The 20,437-nt window shown below is 42.9% G+C and overlaps 1 protein-coding gene across 5 annotated transcripts in view; it reads left to right on the top strand.

The window, feature by feature from the left end:
* The window catches only part of CCDC149 (coiled-coil domain containing 149), a 124,646-nt gene that overhangs the window by 70,444 nt on the left and 33,765 nt on the right, over window positions 1-20,437 (top strand). For all 5 annotated transcript variants that reach the window (XM_077136519.1, XM_077136515.1, XM_077136517.1 and 2 more), the window contains 5 exons: window positions 7,203-7,319; window positions 8,110-8,282; window positions 8,970-9,042; window positions 10,848-10,932; window positions 14,080-14,224. In XM_077136519.1, the coding sequence (XP_076992634.1) occupies window positions 7,203-7,319; window positions 8,110-8,282; window positions 8,970-9,042; window positions 10,848-10,932; window positions 14,080-14,224 (593 nt within the window). The remainder of the gene's footprint in view (window positions 1-7,202; window positions 7,320-8,109; window positions 8,283-8,969; window positions 9,043-10,847; window positions 10,933-14,079; window positions 14,225-20,437) is intronic.

Raw genomic sequence — 20,437 nt, 5'->3', positions numbered from 1 at the left:
ACTCTGCAGCAAACCAATTAAGTAATAGTCGCAAGCCAATAAAGACGGACCAATGAGCATGCAGGTGACTAATTAAAGTGTACTTTGTTAAAAAGGGTGCTTTTTAAGGGTGGATGTTTGTAATGGTCCAGGATTGGGGATCAGAGAGCTCTTTGTAAATCATGCCACTTTATGCTTCAAAGGGAGCAAAGACACCCCATAGGAAACCCAAGTGAAGGGGGCACACTAATGAAAAGCTCTCACCTTGGGGCATTATAGAAATTAATTATAAAGAATGAAAATGAGTGATAAGGGACCCTTCTCCCGCCTCAGCCCCATCGTATCTTGTTCTAACTGGAATCTTGGGTGTGAACTATATATAGGCCATTCTCAGCTAGTTCAGCATTCCCTAATGTTTTATCGCCAAATAAGTTAGAGGCTTTAGGTCTTCAGAGATTGTAGTTGAGCCTATCCTGACTGATACAAGTTCGGAGTCTGGGTCGACCATGTGACCAGTACACGACATTCATCCTGTTAAACATGTTTCCTGATTATATTTCTTAGTACAGACCTGGTGGTTCTGAAAGACAGCTCTGCTCAAGGCTTGTTTACAGTAAACCATATCAAAATTACACTAAAGTTAAAAAAAAATGAATGAAGCAGCTTTAACACTTGGTGAGAAGCTATAAAGTTTGTGGCTCTGGGAGCAATGAATGCTGGCTGAACTGGTTTAGGGTCATTTAGAACTTCCTAGCTCTGTTACCTTGGGCCAGTTGCTTGACTTCTCTGTGCCTCAGTTCTCAGTTGTACAGTAGAACAATAGCACTTGCCTCATGGGGTGCTTCAGTTCAATTCATTTCAACACATCTTTTTTGAACGCTCATTGTATGGTTTAGGGATAGCACAGAAAATTAAGCCAGTGGTGAATTCCTACTTTCATGGGTTGTCTAATGGAGGTGCATAGACAGTAAGCAAATAAAGGACTACATATGTCATATTTCATAGCTCCTGGGACACATAGAGTTTTGCATTTTTGACACAGTCAATAGTATTTTGGAACTATGATCGGAACTTTTTATTTTTTCTTAGAAATGCACAATGCTGGGTTTTATGGAGTCTTAGATTTGATGGAACACAATGTAATATGTTAGAGGTTGATCAGTGCTGAGTAAAACAATAAAGCAGGCTGAGGAGCTAGAGTAGGTGGGGGAGGGTACATTTCCATGGGGTTGTCAGAAATGAGCTTGCTGCTCATGGGTCCTTTGCACAGAGACCTGAAGGAAATGTGGACACCACGTTTTCAGATATGTTGGGAATGAGGCTCCTAGGTAGAGAGAGGGCAAGAGCAAGGGCCCTGTTGCAGGAGCGAGCTTGGGGTGTTAGAGGAACAGCAGGGGGTGGGGCTGGTGTGGCTTTTGTGGCTTTTGTGAGGTTTAAATGTGAAGAATTCTATCAAGACTTAGTCCAGAGCACCCTCTGTAAAGGAGAGCCTTTGGGTGATGGCAGAGGTCGTAGTTGTTGTGGCATAGACTCCTGATCCCTGGACAGCTGGGGTTCAACTCCCAGCTCTGCCATTTACAAGATTCATGATTTTACCTCTCTGGGCAGGTTCCTTTACCTCTCTGTGTCTTGGTTTTGCATCTGAAAATGAGAATAATAGTACTTCAATAGGGTGCCTGTTGGACTTCATGGGGTCAATGGTTAGAACCACCAGGACAGTGCTTGGCATGCTGGAAGTTCACATGAGTGTTGGCTCTAAATGTTAAATGACTGAGTTGTTTGGCTTAGGAGGGCTCTGCAGCCTTGTGAACTGAGCAAGGGCCTGAGGTCAGGGAGACCTGACTACCCAGTCCTGTGTCAACCTTTTTGAGCCCAGGGAGCTGATCCGTTAAGAGATAATATTGCCTGCCTCCTGGAGGGTGGGAAGCATCGAATGAGGGGCTTCCCATGTTTAAGAAACATTTGAGGACTTCCAACGGCTAACCAGACACTGCTCTTGGTGCCTGAGTATTACAGAGCATGTGACAGGCGAAGTCCCTGCCATCATGGAGCTTCTGGCAGGGAGGGGACAAGCAGATAAATGAGATAATTTCCAGTAAATACTATGAAGACAGCAAAGCAGGATGGTGTCAGGGAGAAGGACTTGGGGAGTGGAAGAGCTTAGCAGTGGTATCCAGGGCAGACTTCTCTGAGGAGGTGACACTGGATGTAAGACTTGAATGAAATAAAAGTAGCGGGCTTGGGGGTGCAAGAGTAATTCAGTGGTAGAATTCTTGCCTGACATGCTGGAGACCTGGGTTCTATTCCCAGTCCACGCACTTCCCCCCAAAAAACAAACAAAAATTCAACAAGTGGTACTGCAAATAATGGATACTCACGTGGAAAAATAATAAATGTGACCCTGCCTTACAGCATACAAAAAAAAAAAAAAGTAGTAGGCTTTGCACAGACCTGTGAACATTGTGTTCTAAGAAAGAGCAGAGCAAGTGCAAAGGCCCCGAGGTAGGACAGAGCTTGGCTTGTGTGTGGCACTGAAAGGAAGCCGGTGTGGCTAGATCACAGAGAGGGAGGAGAAATGTGCTTAGAGATGGGGCCAGGAGGCAGGTGTGGAGCGGGTCAAGTTGTGTCTTGTCAACTCCAGTAAGGACTCTGGTGTTTAATCCAGAGCAGTGAAAGGGCCCTGCTGTGCCCAGTGTAAAGCTAGCACAGGGCTTGCTCAGCCCAGGTCATTACTTGGGAGGTATTGTTACATGCCCTAAGAGTGTGTTAAATGGTCACCAGAGCCTTGGGGTGGGGGTGGGGGTATAATGAAAACCACTGTTGTTTATAAGTGACAAATTCTTTCATTTGAAACTAGAACTGTAATGTCACACGGGTCTAGAGACTTGAACTCAAATATACACAATGGAGTGACCCACTGGCGCCTTTTAAAGCTCTTTTTTCATGGGTATTTTCAAAAGGTCAGGGGGGCAGTTGGAGAGGATGAGGAAAAAACCAACAGTAAACGTAAAGGGCCATTGTATACTAAGTTACCCGGCACAGCACTCCACGAGATAAATGTTTAATAAATGCCTTCTGGTGCTGCCCTCTCCCCAGGTGTGCTCTTTGCAGCAGCACCTGAGGACCAGGGCGAGGAAGGGCTGGCATCCGCTTCCAGATAATGATTCTCTCATCTCATCCTCGCAGTGACCCTGGCAAATAGACAGCTTCTGGGTAACAGCTGTGGCCAGTACCTGTACCTGGGGCGTGCACTTTTAAGGCTCTGCAGAGAGTGATCAGTGATCATTGCATTGTACCTTTGCAGCAGCTCTGCCTCCCTGCACAATGCTCAGGGGGTGTCATTCATGCTGTGGGAAAAGAGACCCCTGGAGTTGCACAGTGCACAGCCTGGGCAGCCATACGTGGCTGTTCTATCTACAGGGTAGCATTTGTCCCCCCGCCCCCTTTTTTTTAACCAGTAAGCCTCGTGCAGCCCAGTGAAGTGACCTAGTGAAGTTAGATACCTTGCCAAGGGTGCAGGATTTGAACACAGATAAGGCCCAGGCCGTGATCCTGCACATGACTATTTCTCACCGACTATTGGAAGAAATAGATTCAGGCATATGAAAACAAGGCGAGGTAGGGAATGTTGAGAGTTATGATAGATAAAAGGCCCAGAAAAGAGCAAGAAAAAAGCAATCTGTGCTGGGGGAGGCCTCGGCAGGGGAGTTGGACTTAATCGGCAGAGGTGGGGGGGGCACCCCAAAGCCATTTTGCCACGTCGTTTCACAGCCTTGTCCCTCTGCCACATCCCAGCTGCAGCTGCAACTCATCCATGAGCTAATGACTCTTGCACCCGTAATTCATTCAATAAACCTTTATTTCTGTTTAAATCAGCAAATGAATGCATCTACACAGGGCACCCATCCACTTCATGGGTTGGCACAAGGGGCTGGCCAGGAGTTCTGATGGCCCGTTTGAGGGAATTATGTGCCCCAAGCGGTTGCTTCCCAGTCGTTTTCCAAGGCAGAAAATCAACATCACTTGCCTGCATTATACAGATAGGGTTGACTTGAGAATGCTGCTTCCAACTACTTAGAAGAAAAAGCAGACTTCCCTACCAGCTTTAGTGTGGGGAAACTTAGACGGAGGATAATGATGATGATAATACTTATGATAGCAACTAGCCTTTATTTAGCACTTTTTGTGTTCCAGTTGATGTGCTCTGTATCCCATCTTCTCTTATATAGGGCTAGGTCCTAAAGTCAGTGTGTAAGGAGCAGAAACTGGCTTCTAGTCAAAATTCCCCTTGATGATCCTTTAAATTGTCCATAAAGTCAGGCACATGGATGTATGTTAACCCCAGAATAGTCCTATTATGTATGATCATGAACAGTGTGATTTTGCATAAGTGTATCAAGCAATTGCTCTCCCATATCACTCTCAATCTGGAGCATTGAGTGTGCAGGGGTTGGTAGAATCACCCAATTCTTTGAATTGTTATTTCTCTCTCATCCTCTCTCTTCTCCCTCTCAGTCAGTTCACTGCTCTTCTTTTTACTCCCCTCATCTTTTTGCCAAACACGTATAATTTGAATTCCTGCAAGTTAAATGTTCATTTCAACACCACCCTCTCCCATTTCACGCTTACAGAAACCCTCCAAGAAAGCTCTACTATTATTCTTGTATTTTTACAGAGGAGGATACTGAGGGTCAGAGAAGTTCAGGCGCCTGCCTGAGTTCATACAGTGAACCCCTGGTCAGGCCGATTTAGAGCTTGCAGCTATCTGCTGGAAGGCAGGAGAACTTTTCCTAGGGCCCCCCCACCATGCCATAATGACTTCCTTGCGCCCTTCCAGCTGATTGCACTTGAGTTTCAGACCCAACTAATGATCCAGCTATTACCAACTTGGGGCTCACTTTTAAAAATAAGTATTTCAACCAGTCCAGCCCTGAGAGTGAACAACCAATATTGTATGCACATTAAACACCAAATGATTGTTAACATATTTATTGAAGCTTAACAGGCATCCAGTATATAAAAGATGACTCTCTATATGGCTGTCAGACCTCAACAGACATGTTTAATAATTAAATGGCATTAAGCAAACATAATTGTGTGATTCTAAATTAAGTGTTCAGTGAAGCGTATCGCGAATAGAAAACCACAGCAATGTTTTATTACTTAAAGTTCAGGCTGTCAGACTGCCTTTTCACATTTCAAGGAAAGTGCCTTGCTTTCAAAGAAGTCTCCCTGAATTCCTGTTGCCCTCATGCCAAGAAGGCTCAGGCCTTCTCATTTCTGGGCCCTTTCATCTGAGAAATGTTTTTTATTTGGCTTGCTCTTTGTATTTCTGCATATCCGCTTGCAGTTCTGAAGTCCTGAACCAAGAATTGAGTAACCCGAAAGATGTTTACCACACGTCAACTTTCAGCTGAATCAACCATTTCTGCCATAAACCTGGTTTCCTCCAGATAATCAGATTCCATTAAGCACAGCCATCTGTATACTTCAACTCTTATATCCTCTGCCAGGTCTCTGTACAGCTGTCTCACCTGCCTGAACACTGCCCACCCAAACCCACTGGTGCTTTAGCTCCTAGTAGGGATGCAATACATATATGTGGGATTCAATGGAGTGTTTTTCAAGTAATGACCCCAAACAAATGCCATTTGTAAATACTCTTTACTTTTCTTCAGTCAATTCTTTCAAAGTTCATTGCTGCTGTTTACTATTTACTGTTTCAATTTAACTGATATTCTGCCTTGACTTAAATTAATTTTCTATCTTTCACCTACCCTTAAATGCTTTAGAGACTTTAAAAGTAGAGCTACTTTCTCTACTGGCAACTAATTCCTTAAGATTTGTGCAGGGAAAGAAAGAATATTCCACAGACCTTAGCTCCTGGGCTGCAGAAGACGTGTGCAGCCGTGGAAAACTGTCTCTAGGATCTCATATAGGTGAAGGCCATCCATGTACACCTGGCAGGAGTGTCTGGAGAACTGGCTAAAGACCCATTTAGCAGAAGCATGGGGTGGGGGTGGGGAGTGCTGTAACTTTTAAAAGTTACTTTTCAATGGTGAACTGCTTGGCACTATGATGGGAAAGTAGGGGAACACCTTAGACCACCAGATCTTCCTCGAATCTCTTAGATATTTCCCATTGCAGCTCTGGTGGGGCTTAGCCAGGAATTTGGGGCTGCTATGAGTTCTGCAGGGATCCCTTGGGCAAAGACATTTTTGAAGACCTGGATTTTATTTCTAGGGGCTTAAAAACATCTAAATGAAACTATATTATGAAAGTCATGCATGCTTATTTTAAATGTTAAAAACAAAGAACAGATAGACTCACCATCACCTAAAGAGACATATTTTAACATTTTCATGTATTTGGCATTTTTTTTCTTCTGTACAATGAATTGTTAGATATAGCTGCAATCATACTGCGTATTAAAGTTAGTTAGTATTCTGTCTTTTTTCCACTGAATATGGCATCATAAGCAAAATCCAGAGTATTTACATAGTTCCCACAACAATCATTTCAAATGGCTGCAAACTATAGACCATTGACTGACTGCCTAGAGTAATCAAACTGTAGTTTACTAACCATCCCACTATTGTTGGACATTGTTTCTAGTTTTTGTTGTTGTTGTTTACTGTTGCTATAAATAACAGTGCAATCTCCCTTTTTCTTTTTTTTTTTTTTTTCTTTCCTTAAGCTAGTTCCTGCCTGGGATTATTCTTAGCCCAGATTGTCAGAAGTAGAGGTGCAGAATCATTGGGTAGAAACATTTTTAAGGTTCTTGATAATATAACTCAATTGTTAAGTGGGTTATCTCCCTATACATTCCCCCCAAAAAGGAGGAGTGTGCCCTTCCTGGCATTGAGTTATCAGTTTTTGATCTTTGCCAAGTTTAATGAAGTCCCAGTGTTTGTTTTTGCCCCTGACTGTGGCAGTGTCCCACAGGACACCCACCTTCAAATGCCCAGGTCTGTGTTCCCATTAGTTTTCTACCTGGGCTGTTTGTGTGTGTGTACAAAATACAATATATTTAAAATATGCACATTTTAAACCATGACATTAGCAGGCAATTTCTTTAACCTCGTACCTCTCCCCAGGATTTTTTGAGACAATCTCCTTCAAGTTTCTGCCAAGTATCCTTAAGGAGAGATAGTTAGATGAATGGATGGCTATATTCATTTTAACTTTCTCTGTGTTTTCTTTTCCTACTGATGAAAATGCAGCTCTTGAGAATGACGATCGCCAAGCAGAGGCTTGGAGATGAAGAAATCGGGGTGCGGCACTTTGCAGCCCATGAGCGTGAAGACCTGGTTCAGCAGCTGGAGACTGCTAAGGAGCAGGTTAATCCTAATAGCTTTCAGAAGTGAGAAACAGGCTGGCATAGCTACACACAACACAAAGAAGTGTAGACTGCGCTCCCTGTTTCTCTGGGGTGTGGGGGCAGCTGCCCGGGATGTGAAACAGAACAGGAAAGAGGACACAGGTTGAACATTTTACATTCTTGGCACTTGGCAAGGCTCCCAAGCTGATCTCGTGCTTCTGGCTTCCAGCAGGTCTGTCCCTAAGACTTTGGATGCCATTGCAACTAGACATTTGCCTCCTCCACTTCCCCAACCTAGGGAGGACAAGAAGAGACCTAAACTTGACAAAACTGGCCTTAAGTTAACAGTTGCCACCAAAATGCTGAGCAGTGCTTTTAAGCAAAATCTCAGTAGGAAACAGCTAAGAGAGCTTAGACTTCTTCTGCCCATGTTATGCATTGATTTTGAAGACCAGAACACAGTTTCCTAGTCGAGAGTGGATTTGAAAAAGTATGTATTTTTTGAGACAGACTGCTACTTGCACTGTCTGGACTCAGCCTCCCCATGCCTCTGGCTTTAGGGCATACCGCAGGGGCTAAGGGTTTGGATGTGTTTCTCAGTGTGCTGCTCCCCCATCTTAGATAGAGTATCTGGCAGGAGGATGTCCCCTTGGTTTTAGCTTTGATCATATTCCATTGGGTGGCACACCTCGGCTTTATAGCATGCGGGTGGTATTAATAAGCTCTCTAAAAGTCAGTCAACCAAGCGGAAGGCCATAAAGAAGACATGCCAGGAACCTCTTGAGTAAGGGCACTGCCTTTGATTTCAGATTGAGTCTTTGGAGCATGACCTGCAGGCCTCTGTGGATGAACTTCAGGATGTTAAGGGAGAACGATCCTCCTACCAGGACAAAGTGGAGAGGCTAAACCAGGAGCTAAACCATATCCTGGGTGGGAATGAGAACCGTATCATTGATGTGGATGCCCTGTGCATGGAGAACAGGCAAGTGGCTGGACCCAGGCCTGCGCTTGGGTGCAAGGCTCACTCTCCACTGGCCTGCAGGCTGGGAGGTATTTGCAACACTGTTTATATTAGAGAAAATTGCCTCGCGGTGAAAGGAAAGTCACCACCCCAAATGATGATCATGCATTTATTGTAAGAAGAAGGAAAGAAGCACCAAATGCCTACATGCCTAGACACCTATCCCCTTCCCTCCTCCTGCAGGTTGGGTGAGAATGTTGAGGACCCAATAACAGTGCCCGTTATTGGTACCAAGGAGAGGGAAAAGAATAAGAAAATAAATTGAGAAATTCCCTTAGCTATTTCATTTCCCCAAGGCAAATTTCAGCACATGTGTGTGTCTAACTTAATGTTATGTCTGGTGTCGCCTCTTTCTGCTATACCTCCCAGTGGAATCATCTTAATGAGAATTATGTGAAAACTGTGCTGATATCCCTTAGGGGATCTCTGCAGAGGGTGGTTTTAAAGTGGGGTGTCTCTAATTTGGGCACGTTTGACCTTGATCACATCCATTTCAGAAGGTCATAAAGATGCACTTTTTCTCTTCCTTTTGGTGCTAGAAAGGCAAGACATTATATTTAAAAGATGGCTCTTCAGGCATGTGGTTTCCTTTTGTCCCCTTTTACTTGAGTGCCCTGAACATTTTTAGCAGTATATATTCTCTTCTAGGTACCTTCAAGAGCGATTAAAGCAACTCCACGAAGAGGCCAACCTCCTGAAATCTAATATTGCCAAATACAAGGTAGCAGAGTCGTGATGATGATGGTGATGATTCACTCCTGTACATCTAAATGTTATCCTATTCTAATTCTCTTTTATGTGCCAAGCATATTTTAGTGCTTGCTTGTTCTCCCAGAGAGAGTCCAATAAGAACTTGAACTGAGATAACCCGTGAAAATTAAGCTGAAAGCAACAAGCAAAACCAAAACAACTTTTGCAAGATTTCCTTCTGCTGTGATCTGTGTAACACACTGAAGTCACCAGAATATGGACTTATCTACCCTATACCCGGTCCATATGCAGTTGGGTTTCTCATCTAGTTTTCTATTAAATGTTCTGTATCAGATGCTATTTTTCTCATAATCATAAGAAAAGGTTCCTGAGTAATGAAGAAACAAAGATTGGGAAATCAGTCTAAACAGTAGTGTTCACGTCACATTGAAAGGATAAAATGTTTAAATTCTCCCCACTGTTATTCAGTCTAATTCCAGCACCATTAGTTTGATAATATCTATTTCTGCAGATGCTGGTTGTAAGTGTTATAATTAGAAAAATCTCCTGGGTTTCTCTGCTTTGAAAATAGATTGATTTCTCTTCCCGAGGGTAAAGTTTTGCAGCAGTCTCAGTGCTTGGGAGAACCCCGATCGTTCTTCTGACTTTTGATGCTAGCTTTTTGTCCTCAGAAATTTCCATGCTGTTCTTCTTTCCATTCTGTAAGGCTATGTTTTAGTTTTCACCAATCCTATATGTATATATACATGCAGCCAAAGAAAAATACAGCTTAAAATTGTATAATTAATATCTTATTTTTTTTAAATGCAGTTTGCATTCATTTAACAACATTTATTCAACTCTATGAACTAAGCCCTTGGCTATATACACCCATCAATTTTTATGTAAGAGTCTGTTCCCAGGAATGACATGTAGTGGTACATATATACTTTCTTAATCTCGTATCCAAGGCCACCGTAGCTCTTTCCTATCTAGCTGCAGCATCCTTCCAAATTCCACTAGTTATCTATTGGGCTCATGAGAGTAAGCCTGTTCTCCATCTCACATTGTTTTAGTTTCCTAGGTTGCTCAAGCAAATACCATGAAATGATTTGACCTACACATTGGGCATTTATTTGCTCATGGTTTTGAGGCTGGGAAATTGTCCAAATCAAGGCATCCTTAAGAGAATGCCCTCCCCCTGAAGACTCTGCTGGTGATCCTTGATTCATCTGTTATGTGGCAAGGCACATGGCAGCATTTCCTGGTCTCTTCTTTTTCATTTCTGTTTCAGCTTTTTACTTCCTATGGCATCCTCTCTCTCATGTCTGAATGTATTCATTTATAAAGGACTCCACTTATAGGATTGAGAATCCTGATTGGGTTGGGCCACATTTTAGCTAAAATAACCTCATCGAAAGGTCCCACATATACCCACGAGAATGGATTAAAGTTAAGAACAAGTTTTTCTGATGTACGTAAAATTCCATACCATCAACACATCTGTTGCAAAAACATTTCCATAATTAGTGATGTTACAAGTTCAACCAAGGTACCTGCTTCAGATTTTATTCAATTTAACAAATTTGCATTGAGAGCCTTTTGTTTGCAGGGTACTGTGATGGCGGTGCTTGCTGGCTGCCCACTTGTTTTCTAACTCTTTACTGGGACCATGTAGTTACCATAAAGCTTTGGCAGGGACTCAGGAGTCTAAATGTTGGACCCACATTTGGAGTCTGTGCTGGATGGGAGGATGCAACTACTGTAATAAGGTTTTTTTCCCCAATATTGGCTTTTCTGAAAGAGTTTTTTTTTCTTCTCCCAATTCTGCTTTAGAATGCACTTGAGAGACGGAAAAACACAAAGGGCCAGGGTAGATCCAGCAGCAGTGCTCTGACTGGCGTCCTGTCTGCAAAGCAAGGTAAGAGTTTGTTCTCCAGGACGGACCACTCCTGAGTGCCCACAGGTGCCGTCTCTTTCAACCCACCCACCTATTTTGTGCATTGAGAACTGAGGCATTCCTTATAGCAGAGGTTCCTATACTTCAGCCTGCCTTGGAGTTGTTAAAACACACATGGCTGGGCCCCACCTTCAGAAGGCCTGGAGTGGGACCTGACAATATGCATTTCTGAAAAGTTCCCAGGCAATGCTGGTGCTGGTTCGGCAATCCCACTTTGAGAACCACTGCATTAAATGTTTTTCTAATGACTGGATCCCAGTTGAGTTTATCCCTCTGCCTTGTGCTCATCTTTCAAGAACGTTTCCCTTTTCTAGTCACCCATGTGGCATCTCTAAGGATGCATTTCACCTTGTTGAGTATCTCCTTTTCCTGGCCTCGAAGATCAGAATAGAAAAATCCCATAGCTGTCAAAATCATTTTATCATGGACCATGTGCCTTTTTCAAAGAAACTTTTATTGATTGCAATTTTGTTTCTTCTTGTCGATTCTGATGAAAAATAATGATCTCCCAGGAACAGTCCAGGGGAATAAATAGCAGAGAGCTTGCTTCTGACACTTAATATTCCATAATCCAGTTCTGAACATAAGCCTCAAGTTGAGCATTCTCAGCTGGCCCACTTTTTGGCTGTTGGCAGTGTGCAGATCAGCCACCATCGTGTGGCCGTTGCAATTCAAGCTAGAATGGCTAAAAAAAGAAAAAAAAAATTGCTGCTTCCAGCCTACCTAACAACCCAGGCACTTTTCCAAGTACCTTCTTTTTTTCTTTTCAGCTGGAAGAGGACACCTAAGAATTATTTAAACAAAACAGAACAACAGTGCTTTACAAAAAACGTGAAGTAGCCCTTCTAAGTTTAGCTCTGTATGCCATGATTTAGCAGACCATTTTTGAATGTTGATTCCTAGTGTTTTCCACGATGTGGGGTAAACCATCGACTCTCAAACACTAGTAAGCCACACAACCGGTCTAGAAACCCATTTGGCAGCATAGTATAAAACACTTCAAAAGGATCCCCTTTGAAGCAGCCAGATCAAATTTTAATCACATATACATGTTATGAGAAAGTTCATCATGCGTTACTTATAATTTTAAAAATCAGAAACAAATAAATGGCCAGCAATAATTAAATAATTATATATCTATACATGGATTACTAGGCACTCATTAAATTTTGTTTTAGGGGATTTTAATGGTGATGAATATTGTTAAGGGAAAACAATATTGTTAAGGGAAAACAGCAAAGCTTTTTCCCATTTCTTGAAGAAGGAATTCTGTATCTGTGTATTTACATATAGACATATAGGAAATGATATTCAGAGGTACGTAGTGAGAGATTTATACTGTTTATTTTTTCTATCTGGTATGAATACAAGTGATTGTTATCTTTTTGTATTATCTCTTAGTTTTCCCTTTCTAAAAAAATATGCATTGCTATTATATTGGAGGCAGGATGGAGAGTACACTAAAAAAAAAGAAACTCAAGCCAAACTTGAAGAGCAGACACTTAGATCAGAAAGGAGAGTCTGAATGACCCTATTTTAGCAAAGAGAGGAAGAGAAGAGGGGCAGAAGTGATGGAACTGGTAGTTTCTGAGAGTTATTTCAGCAGTTCCAAGCCCAGCCAGACTTAAATAGAAGAGCAGAGTTTTAGCAGCATCACACATGAAAGAGTTGTAGAGGTTTTAGTAGACAGTATTCTCCTATTTTTCATCAGTGGTGTTTTGTTGGCAAAGAAGCTAATGTAATCTGACATTTACATTAACAGGTGTGTGGTATCTGGAATAAAGGAGGGGATAGTCCTGCTCTGTGTGAAGCAAGTCATACCTCTCCTGGAATTGTCCTTTAAATATTTTTAAGTGTTGTAGAGACAAATCAGAAATGAATCATTTTTTAAAGCTGGCCCCTTTAAAACTGGGGAAAAATGTAAGAGAATTTTGTTTCGGAGCCATCAGTAGATGACTGGAGATTTATAAACAGAGACTTGACTGAGGCGGGGTGAGCAGAGGAAGGCTGCGCGCCATTTCACATGGACCAGAATGCTGAAATTACACTGAACTGTGTGTGTTGTTTGGCTTCAGTTTTGAACTTAGCCATGGATGTGATTTGGCAGTTTGTGCAATACAAGCATCTGGGAACAGCCAGCCTTTGTGTAAAGTACTCTTTCCCAGCATGTAGCCATTTGCAGTCCACTACATAAAATGTTGCCTTATCCTCGCACTTCTTACACTATTATTTACTTAATATTTGTCTTTATGTCGATTTTAAAGCATTTTACTTAGCCTTGTCCTAAGTAGCAGTGGCTGTTAAAATAACTGGTTTGCTGTGCCATTTATAGCCATTTCTAAAATACTTTCAAATAAATACATATCTATTAAAATAAAAAGTGTATCTTGTATTTTAAATAATCTCCTAAATCACCTCTTTACCCACCAGGAGTAACAGATCATGGGAAACACTCATATAAAGCAAGCAGCTCAGGGGGGCTGCAGGGGTAGTTCAGTCGTAGAATTCTCACCTTCCATGCGGGAGACCCAGATTTGACTCATGGTCCATGCACTTCCCCCAAAACAAAACAAACAGATAAACAAAAATTCAACAAATGGGGCTGCAGTAATGGGATACTCATATGGAAAAATAATGAAATGTGACCCTGCCATACTGCATACAGAGAAAAAAAAAAAAAGCAAGCAGCTCAAGACTCAAAGTCAGTTTTATTTGAATGGCTGTGCATTCAAAAACATTCAGCAAATGTTTAAACTCCTCTGAGCCTTGGTTTTCTGACCAAGAAATGGGAATAAATAATACTCCCCAGGCTTTTTTATGTCTCTGCATTAGTATGAAAGTGCTCTGAAAAATACAAAATGTTGCCCAAGTGCAAATGATCATTATCCTTTTAAAACACCCGATAAAAGTCCACAGAGACGTCCTCCTTTGTGTTTAACCCTCACACTGATTTTGTTTTACATTTGACACTTAAGGCAGACTCTCAATGCAATATGGCAGTATTTAGAACCTGGGAACATATCATTATTTAGGAAAACTCAAAATCAGTTTGCCTTCCAGCATTCCAGAGAATTTAAGACCGAGTTGTGAATTTTATATTCTACCCAGTTCAGGATTTGTTATCGGAGGATCACGGATGCAGTCTCCCGGCCACGCCACAGTCCATTTCTGATCTGAAGTCTCTGGCAACAGCCCTATTGGAGACGATCCACGAGAAAAACATGGTCATCCAGCACCAGAGGCAAACCAATAAGTAAGTGGCTGGGCCTTTGGGTTGGGGTGGGTAGAGGAAAAGTGCAGTGAGGACCCCAGAAGGAGACTACAACCAGGTGGAAATACTGACTTTAAAGAAGGAGTTGAGATCCCCTCAATTCTGGAAGGAAGTTAGTAAACTGGAGCTCTACCTCTGCATTATGAAGTCCTCTTGGCTACCAGCTGGAATCAAGCAAGGAAATAATACTGATGATCATTTATTGAATGCTAACTCTGAACCACACATGGAGTAATGCTTATTACTTAGGGAATTGCAATGGCATGATTGCCTGGGTGACTTAATCCACCTCTCCTTTGGGACCTCTGGGGAGAAACTTCCTTGGCACCATTTTAACCTCACAGCATGCCTCGGGGGGCTCTGAATTATAGGAAACACCCAGGCATCAACTTCTACAGACAGCTGGGCCTGCGAGGGAGTCTCATGTCACTCTTCCTAATGACAGTAGAAGATGGTAAAAAGGAACAATAATTAAAATAGAATGTCTTTTTTGGTTTTTATAAGCATGTTGACTGCGCTGTGTCAAATCAAGCAAATTAAAGCAGTTTGCTTACAGAAGCAGAATCGAAAGTGTTGGGGAATGGTAAATAAAGTCAAGGCAGTGAACTTTGCAAACGGCTGGCGTCAGAAACTACTGCCGATGCAATGGCGCAGTGCCCCATGCACGGAAACGCCCCCCTGCGCTTGGTCTGGTGCACCTGCTACCGTCTGGAAATTCTTAATTTTTGAACATTTTGTACCAGTCCCTACAATTTATGTAGCTGGTTCTGCTTCAAATACATATACTTTGAGCCAAAATGAAGGTGAGGGTGAACTGAGCAGGGGCTGAAATGCTAGGCTTAAAGCAAGAAGGGGAGGGATCCAGGTGCCGGGGTACCTTGAGAAGGTTGGGGGGGGGGGTGCCGGGGTGGGGGGGAGGCATCTGGAAAATGATTGAAAGTATTGTAAAAACAAAATGGAAAAAAGAGAAGACGGTAGTGAAGGGAAGATCGCACAAGAGATTAAGATATATATAAAAGAAAGCAGAGAGCGGTGAAGGGAGACCTCGCAATCTCAAAGGGATGACAAGGGTAATTTATTGACAAGAAGAAGTTTGAAAAATTCTTTAAAAATGACATATTAACCAAAGAATGGTACAACCAGATGCTGAAATGCAGAAATGCAGATACTTCTCGGGGGAGGAAGAAGGAATCTGAATCTCCTCAGAAAAGGGATGAGGGCTGGAGATGCCTTTTTTCTCGCTTTCTCCAGACAGAACCCCGGGTAGTTGCAGTGTCCATTGTTCACCGCCAGCCTGTTTTGTCCTTACCATGCCCTTTAAAGCCACTCATCCGGGCTGTTTAAAACCATCTCAGGCTGCTCAAGCCCTAATCTGTTCCCAGCAGGTGACCTGGGCTGCTTCCCTTTACTGAGACAACAAAGACTATTCATCCTGAGCCCACCCCCCACCTCGGACCTGCCACTCCCTCTCAAACCAGTGTCTGCTCCGCCCTCTGGTTCCTTCCTGTCTCCAGGAAACACACCAGGCCAGAGTCCTTTGGGTCCACGATCTCCTCTTTCCCTCACCCCTTCAAACCTCTCCCTCTCCTCTGGCTTCTGTCTCTTCACTCACAAACCCCTCAGATCATCCTGAACTCCCAAAGACTTTCCTCAAACCTGTAGCTTTCCAGATATTCCCCTCACCCCCACTTTCTGTAAAAAGGGATTCCATGCACTAGTTTCCTGTAGCTGCCATGACAAAGTACCAGTCACTGGGTGGCTTAAGACTGCAGAAATGTATCCTCACACAGCTCTGGAGGCCAGAGGTCCAAAGTCAGTGTCATCAGAAACCTGTAGGAGAGAATCCTTCCTTGCCTCTCGTGGATGCTGGTGTCTGCTGGCAATCCTTGGCGTGCCTTGGCTTTGGAATCTCTGCTTCCATTTTCACAGGTTGTTCTCTTTGTATCTGCGTCCAAATGTCCATCTTCTTATAAGAACACTAGTTACAAGGGGGCAGTGGTGGCTCAGTGGCAGAATTCTCACTTGCCATGCTGGAAACTTGGATTCGATTCCTGGAGCTTGTCCATGCAAACAAAAAAGAACACTAGTCACTGGATTAATTCATTATGACCTCATCTTAAACTTGATTTCATCTGCAAGACTCCTGTTCCCAAGTAAGTTCATATTCACAGGTACTGGGGCTTAGGACTTCACCGTTTCTTTTGGGGGGGGACACAGTTCAACCCATAACATTCCACCCACTTATTCAGCTTTGAGCTACCCCAACAAAGGGTGTTCTGGGAGGCACCTATGTCAAAATTACTAGGGGGCACTTGTTTAAAAATGCGAACTTGTGGGGATTTGCCCATGGGAAAGCCAAAATTCTACATTTTAATGAGCCTCTGGGTGATTCCATGCACAGGAAAGGATGATAATCTCAACACTGATTCTTCCAAACACCTTTTCCCACATTTTCCACTGCAGTTTTCTTGTGAAGGTTACCAGTGACCCCTAAGCCCCACTTGCCAAGTGTCTTTCTTCTGTAATTCTTTGCAGCATTTGACTCTGTTTGGCTACTGTACTGGGTTGAATAGTGTCCCTTAAAAATTCATGTCCACCTAGAACCTCAGATCGTTATCTTATTTGGAAATAGGGTCTTTGCAGATGCAGTTAGTTAAAATGAAGTCATCTGGATCAGAATACACCCCTAAATCCAGTATGTCTGGTGTTTGCTTAAGAATGGGAAAATTTGAACACCAAGAAAAAGACACAGGGAAGTTGGCCATGTGAAGACAGAGGCAGAGACTGGAGTGATATGTCTACAAATCAAGGAACTCCGGGGGGTTTCAGAAGCTGAAAGAGGCAAGAAAGGATCCTCTCCTAGAGGTTTAGGAGGGAACATGGCCCTATAGACACCTTCTAGCTTCCAGAACTTGAAGAGAATAAATTTCTCTTCAAGCCCAGGAAATGAATACAGCCTCATTTCCATCTTCAAATCCACCTTCCCTCCTCCTCCTTGTCCCCCATCCTTCCATCCCAGGCCTGCTCCTTTGCTGTGTCTGTTCTCCTGTCCAGCCTGGGCATCATGTTCTCTGCTTTGGAACTGCATCAGGTCCCCTACGAAAGACATGTTCTTATTAATCTGTGGTCCTGTGGATGTGAACCCTTTTGTAAAGAGTCCTTTTAAAGATGTAATCATTAGTTAAGGTGTGTCCAAACTGATTCAGGGCTGGCCTTATCCTAATTACTGGAGGCCTTATAAAGAAAGGACATTTGGATTCAGTCAGAGAAGCCAGAAGTCAGAGAAAGCCATAGGAGGAGACCAAGGACATTACCATGTTATGTAGGCAGAGATGAAGGTCAGGGATCCCCAGTGATTGCAGCAGGCCATCACCAGCATGCTACAGATTCCAAGAGAAGGATGGGCTTGCAGATGCCTTAATTTGGGACTTCCAGCCTTTAAAACCGTGAGCCAATAAATTCTTTTGTTTAAGCCAACCCATTGTGTGATATTTGTCATAGCAACTCTGGCAAATTAAGATGCTTGCTTGGCTTCACCTTTCATTCTTTACAGATTCTTCTCAGATCCCTTGTCTCCACCACCCCTTCAAGCATAAGATCCACATAATTCCAACTGCTGGGTTGATGATTTCCTCTGATATCCTTTCAGTTCCTCAAATTCAGTGAGTCCAGAGCCTGAACCATCAATTCCTTAATACATTTTAAGACATTTAAAAATGTTTGTGCCCTTTGCCCTTTGGTCTGCTTCTAGAAATTTATCCTAAAGAAGAAATTCATAGTGGTGCCCCAAGATTTGTATGTAAGGTTGTTCACTGTGGATCTGTTTATAAGAGTGAAAAAAAAAAAAAATGGAAGCAACTCAAATGTTATTTGATTGGAGAATGGTTAGAATTATAGTAGACCCATTAGCTGCAATATTATAGAATGTTAGACAGCCATTAAAGACATTATTTTGAAGACTTTTGCATGGGGCTCTACCAGCAGTTCTATCACCCAGGTTCAACAAACGTCCACATCATTTGGGTTTACATTGTACTAGTGCCAGAATGCTTCTCTATTTTGGTCGCCGTTCTCTCCCAATGCTTGGGACAGTGCCAGACCCACAATGGGGCTTGTATTATCTGTTGAATGAATGATCGAATCATCTTCTAACCCTTCATTCTCTTTCCCTTAACACTGATATCACCTTAATTCTACAGTCTTCATGCATTCATTTATTAGTTCCCTATATATTTCCAGCATGCTTGCCATGGCCTTTGACCCCTCAGTCTACCTCTCCTGCATGACCTTTCTGCTTTCTTCCTGCTGGATGATAATCTCTTCTTTGGGAAGAGCCTCCCACTAGTCCCCCATGCTCAGACCCAGCCCCACTTCCCCTGCTACCTACCCCGGCTCTCCCACACCCACCTGCCAGATTTTGTCTTCAGTTACAGTTCTGATCTCGTCACATGCGTCCACTAGAAAGCTGGGCTGAGTCCCTGCTGCCTGCCAGACTCAGCGGCCACAAGGCTGTGAGCCTGTACTCCCTCCTCTGCAGTGGGCACCCGCCTGCCTCGCAGATTGACTTCCTCATGTGCTCTTAACCATAACCCACTACAACCACACCAGCTCCCCAAGTTCCATGTGCTCCCTTCCTCTGTTGAGAGAGAGACACATTATCATTGTGCGGTTTTATTTCTGTTTTAATGACTTTTTTCAATTTTGATTGTTATTTAATAACTTTTGCACTACCCCAAGCCTCAAAATTTTAAAAGGATTTTACATAGAAAAATTTCTCAGCTACCCAGTTCCTCTTTCTGGAAGAAAATACCATTCTTTGTTTCTTATGACTACTTCTGAAGGATGCATGTATGAACAAATTCATAGTATACTTCTACATGCACACATACTCATTTATATGTATATAAATATGGGTAGTCCACCACCTCCCTCTTTGTAAACACATCATAGCTAGTATGTACCCCCAAAAGGGTGGTTTTGTTTTTCACTGTTCAGTGCCTTACTTTTGAACCCTCTGTATAACAATTGATGTTGGAGATTGCTTTCAGTCAGTATGTGAAGTATGTAATGTACCATTTTTAATGCTTAGAAGGTCTCAAATTTCATACTTTCAATAAGTTTGTTATTAGGAGATATGCAAAAAAAATTATACAACAAGTGGGGTGAGGGTTAGGAATAGAATGTAAATTTAATCTCCTTGCTGTTATCCCCCTTGATTTAACCTTTATAAGTGAAATCATAAAACAGGAATAAAGGTATTCTTCTCTGTAAGCATGTGCTTCCCCTACTAGTTCCCTGCTGCCTGGCACCTAGCCCCTCTGCCTCCCCTTGAGAGAAGGTCCCATGGGAGCCATCTTGAAGAAGTGGTGAATAGACCTGGGACTTTGCAATTTGAGGGGATACGAAGTTAATAGGTATTTTCCTTGACACACTTCTTGCCAAAGAGTTGCATGTGTCTGGCTGTCACTAAAGAAAGGATGAGGTTCTTTTTTTATAATCTGGAGGATAAATAACTGGTGGCAAAGCAGTAATAGAAGAGGCATTTGTAATTTAGCTGTCTCCCTGAATAGCGCACATAGCCCTCCAGTCCTTTCCAAACAGCCGATAACCTTGTCTGTTGGGGAAGGACGGTTCATATATGACGCCATATTGGCCTTTCTCCATCCATCCTGCTGTGTCTAAAACTACTCCCTGCTCTGCCCCTTCCCTGGTCAATGGTGATTTGAGCTGGGAAGTTCAATATTTTGGGCAGCAGCCAGAGGCTCAGAGCAGAAATTCAAAAGAAGGCCACAGTGGAGGGCTGGCAGGACTATCCCACGTTGGCAAGAAGCCACAGCCCCTGCTTCCTTTTTAAGACCAGGATCTCCCCAAGGATCCTCAGAGAGCGAGGACAGAGGCACAGCGGGACCTGAGTTCTGTCTCTGCAGATCCCCCAATCCCATCAACTCCCACTAGAAAGTCTCCCTGGAGACCTGGCATCTTGGGGATTTTCCTAGACTACTAGGTAGACACATACTGAAATCTCCCCCATCCTGAAACAAATCACAACAAAATAAAAACTTTATCTTAAATTCTGCCCCATCCTACAAAAACCACAGAAATGTCTCTCTAGATGTGTCTGTGCCTCCAGCTACTTTCCTAGCTGTCTCCTCCTATTCCCTGCTAAGGGACTTGAAGAGTCATCTATATTCACTG

Source organism: Tamandua tetradactyla, chromosome 19, assembly GCF_023851605.1.
Source record: "Tamandua tetradactyla isolate mTamTet1 chromosome 19, mTamTet1.pri, whole genome shotgun sequence".
Taxonomy (NCBI): Eukaryota; Metazoa; Chordata; class Mammalia; order Pilosa; family Myrmecophagidae; genus Tamandua; species Tamandua tetradactyla.
This window is presented reverse-complemented; position numbering and strand designations above follow the sequence as displayed.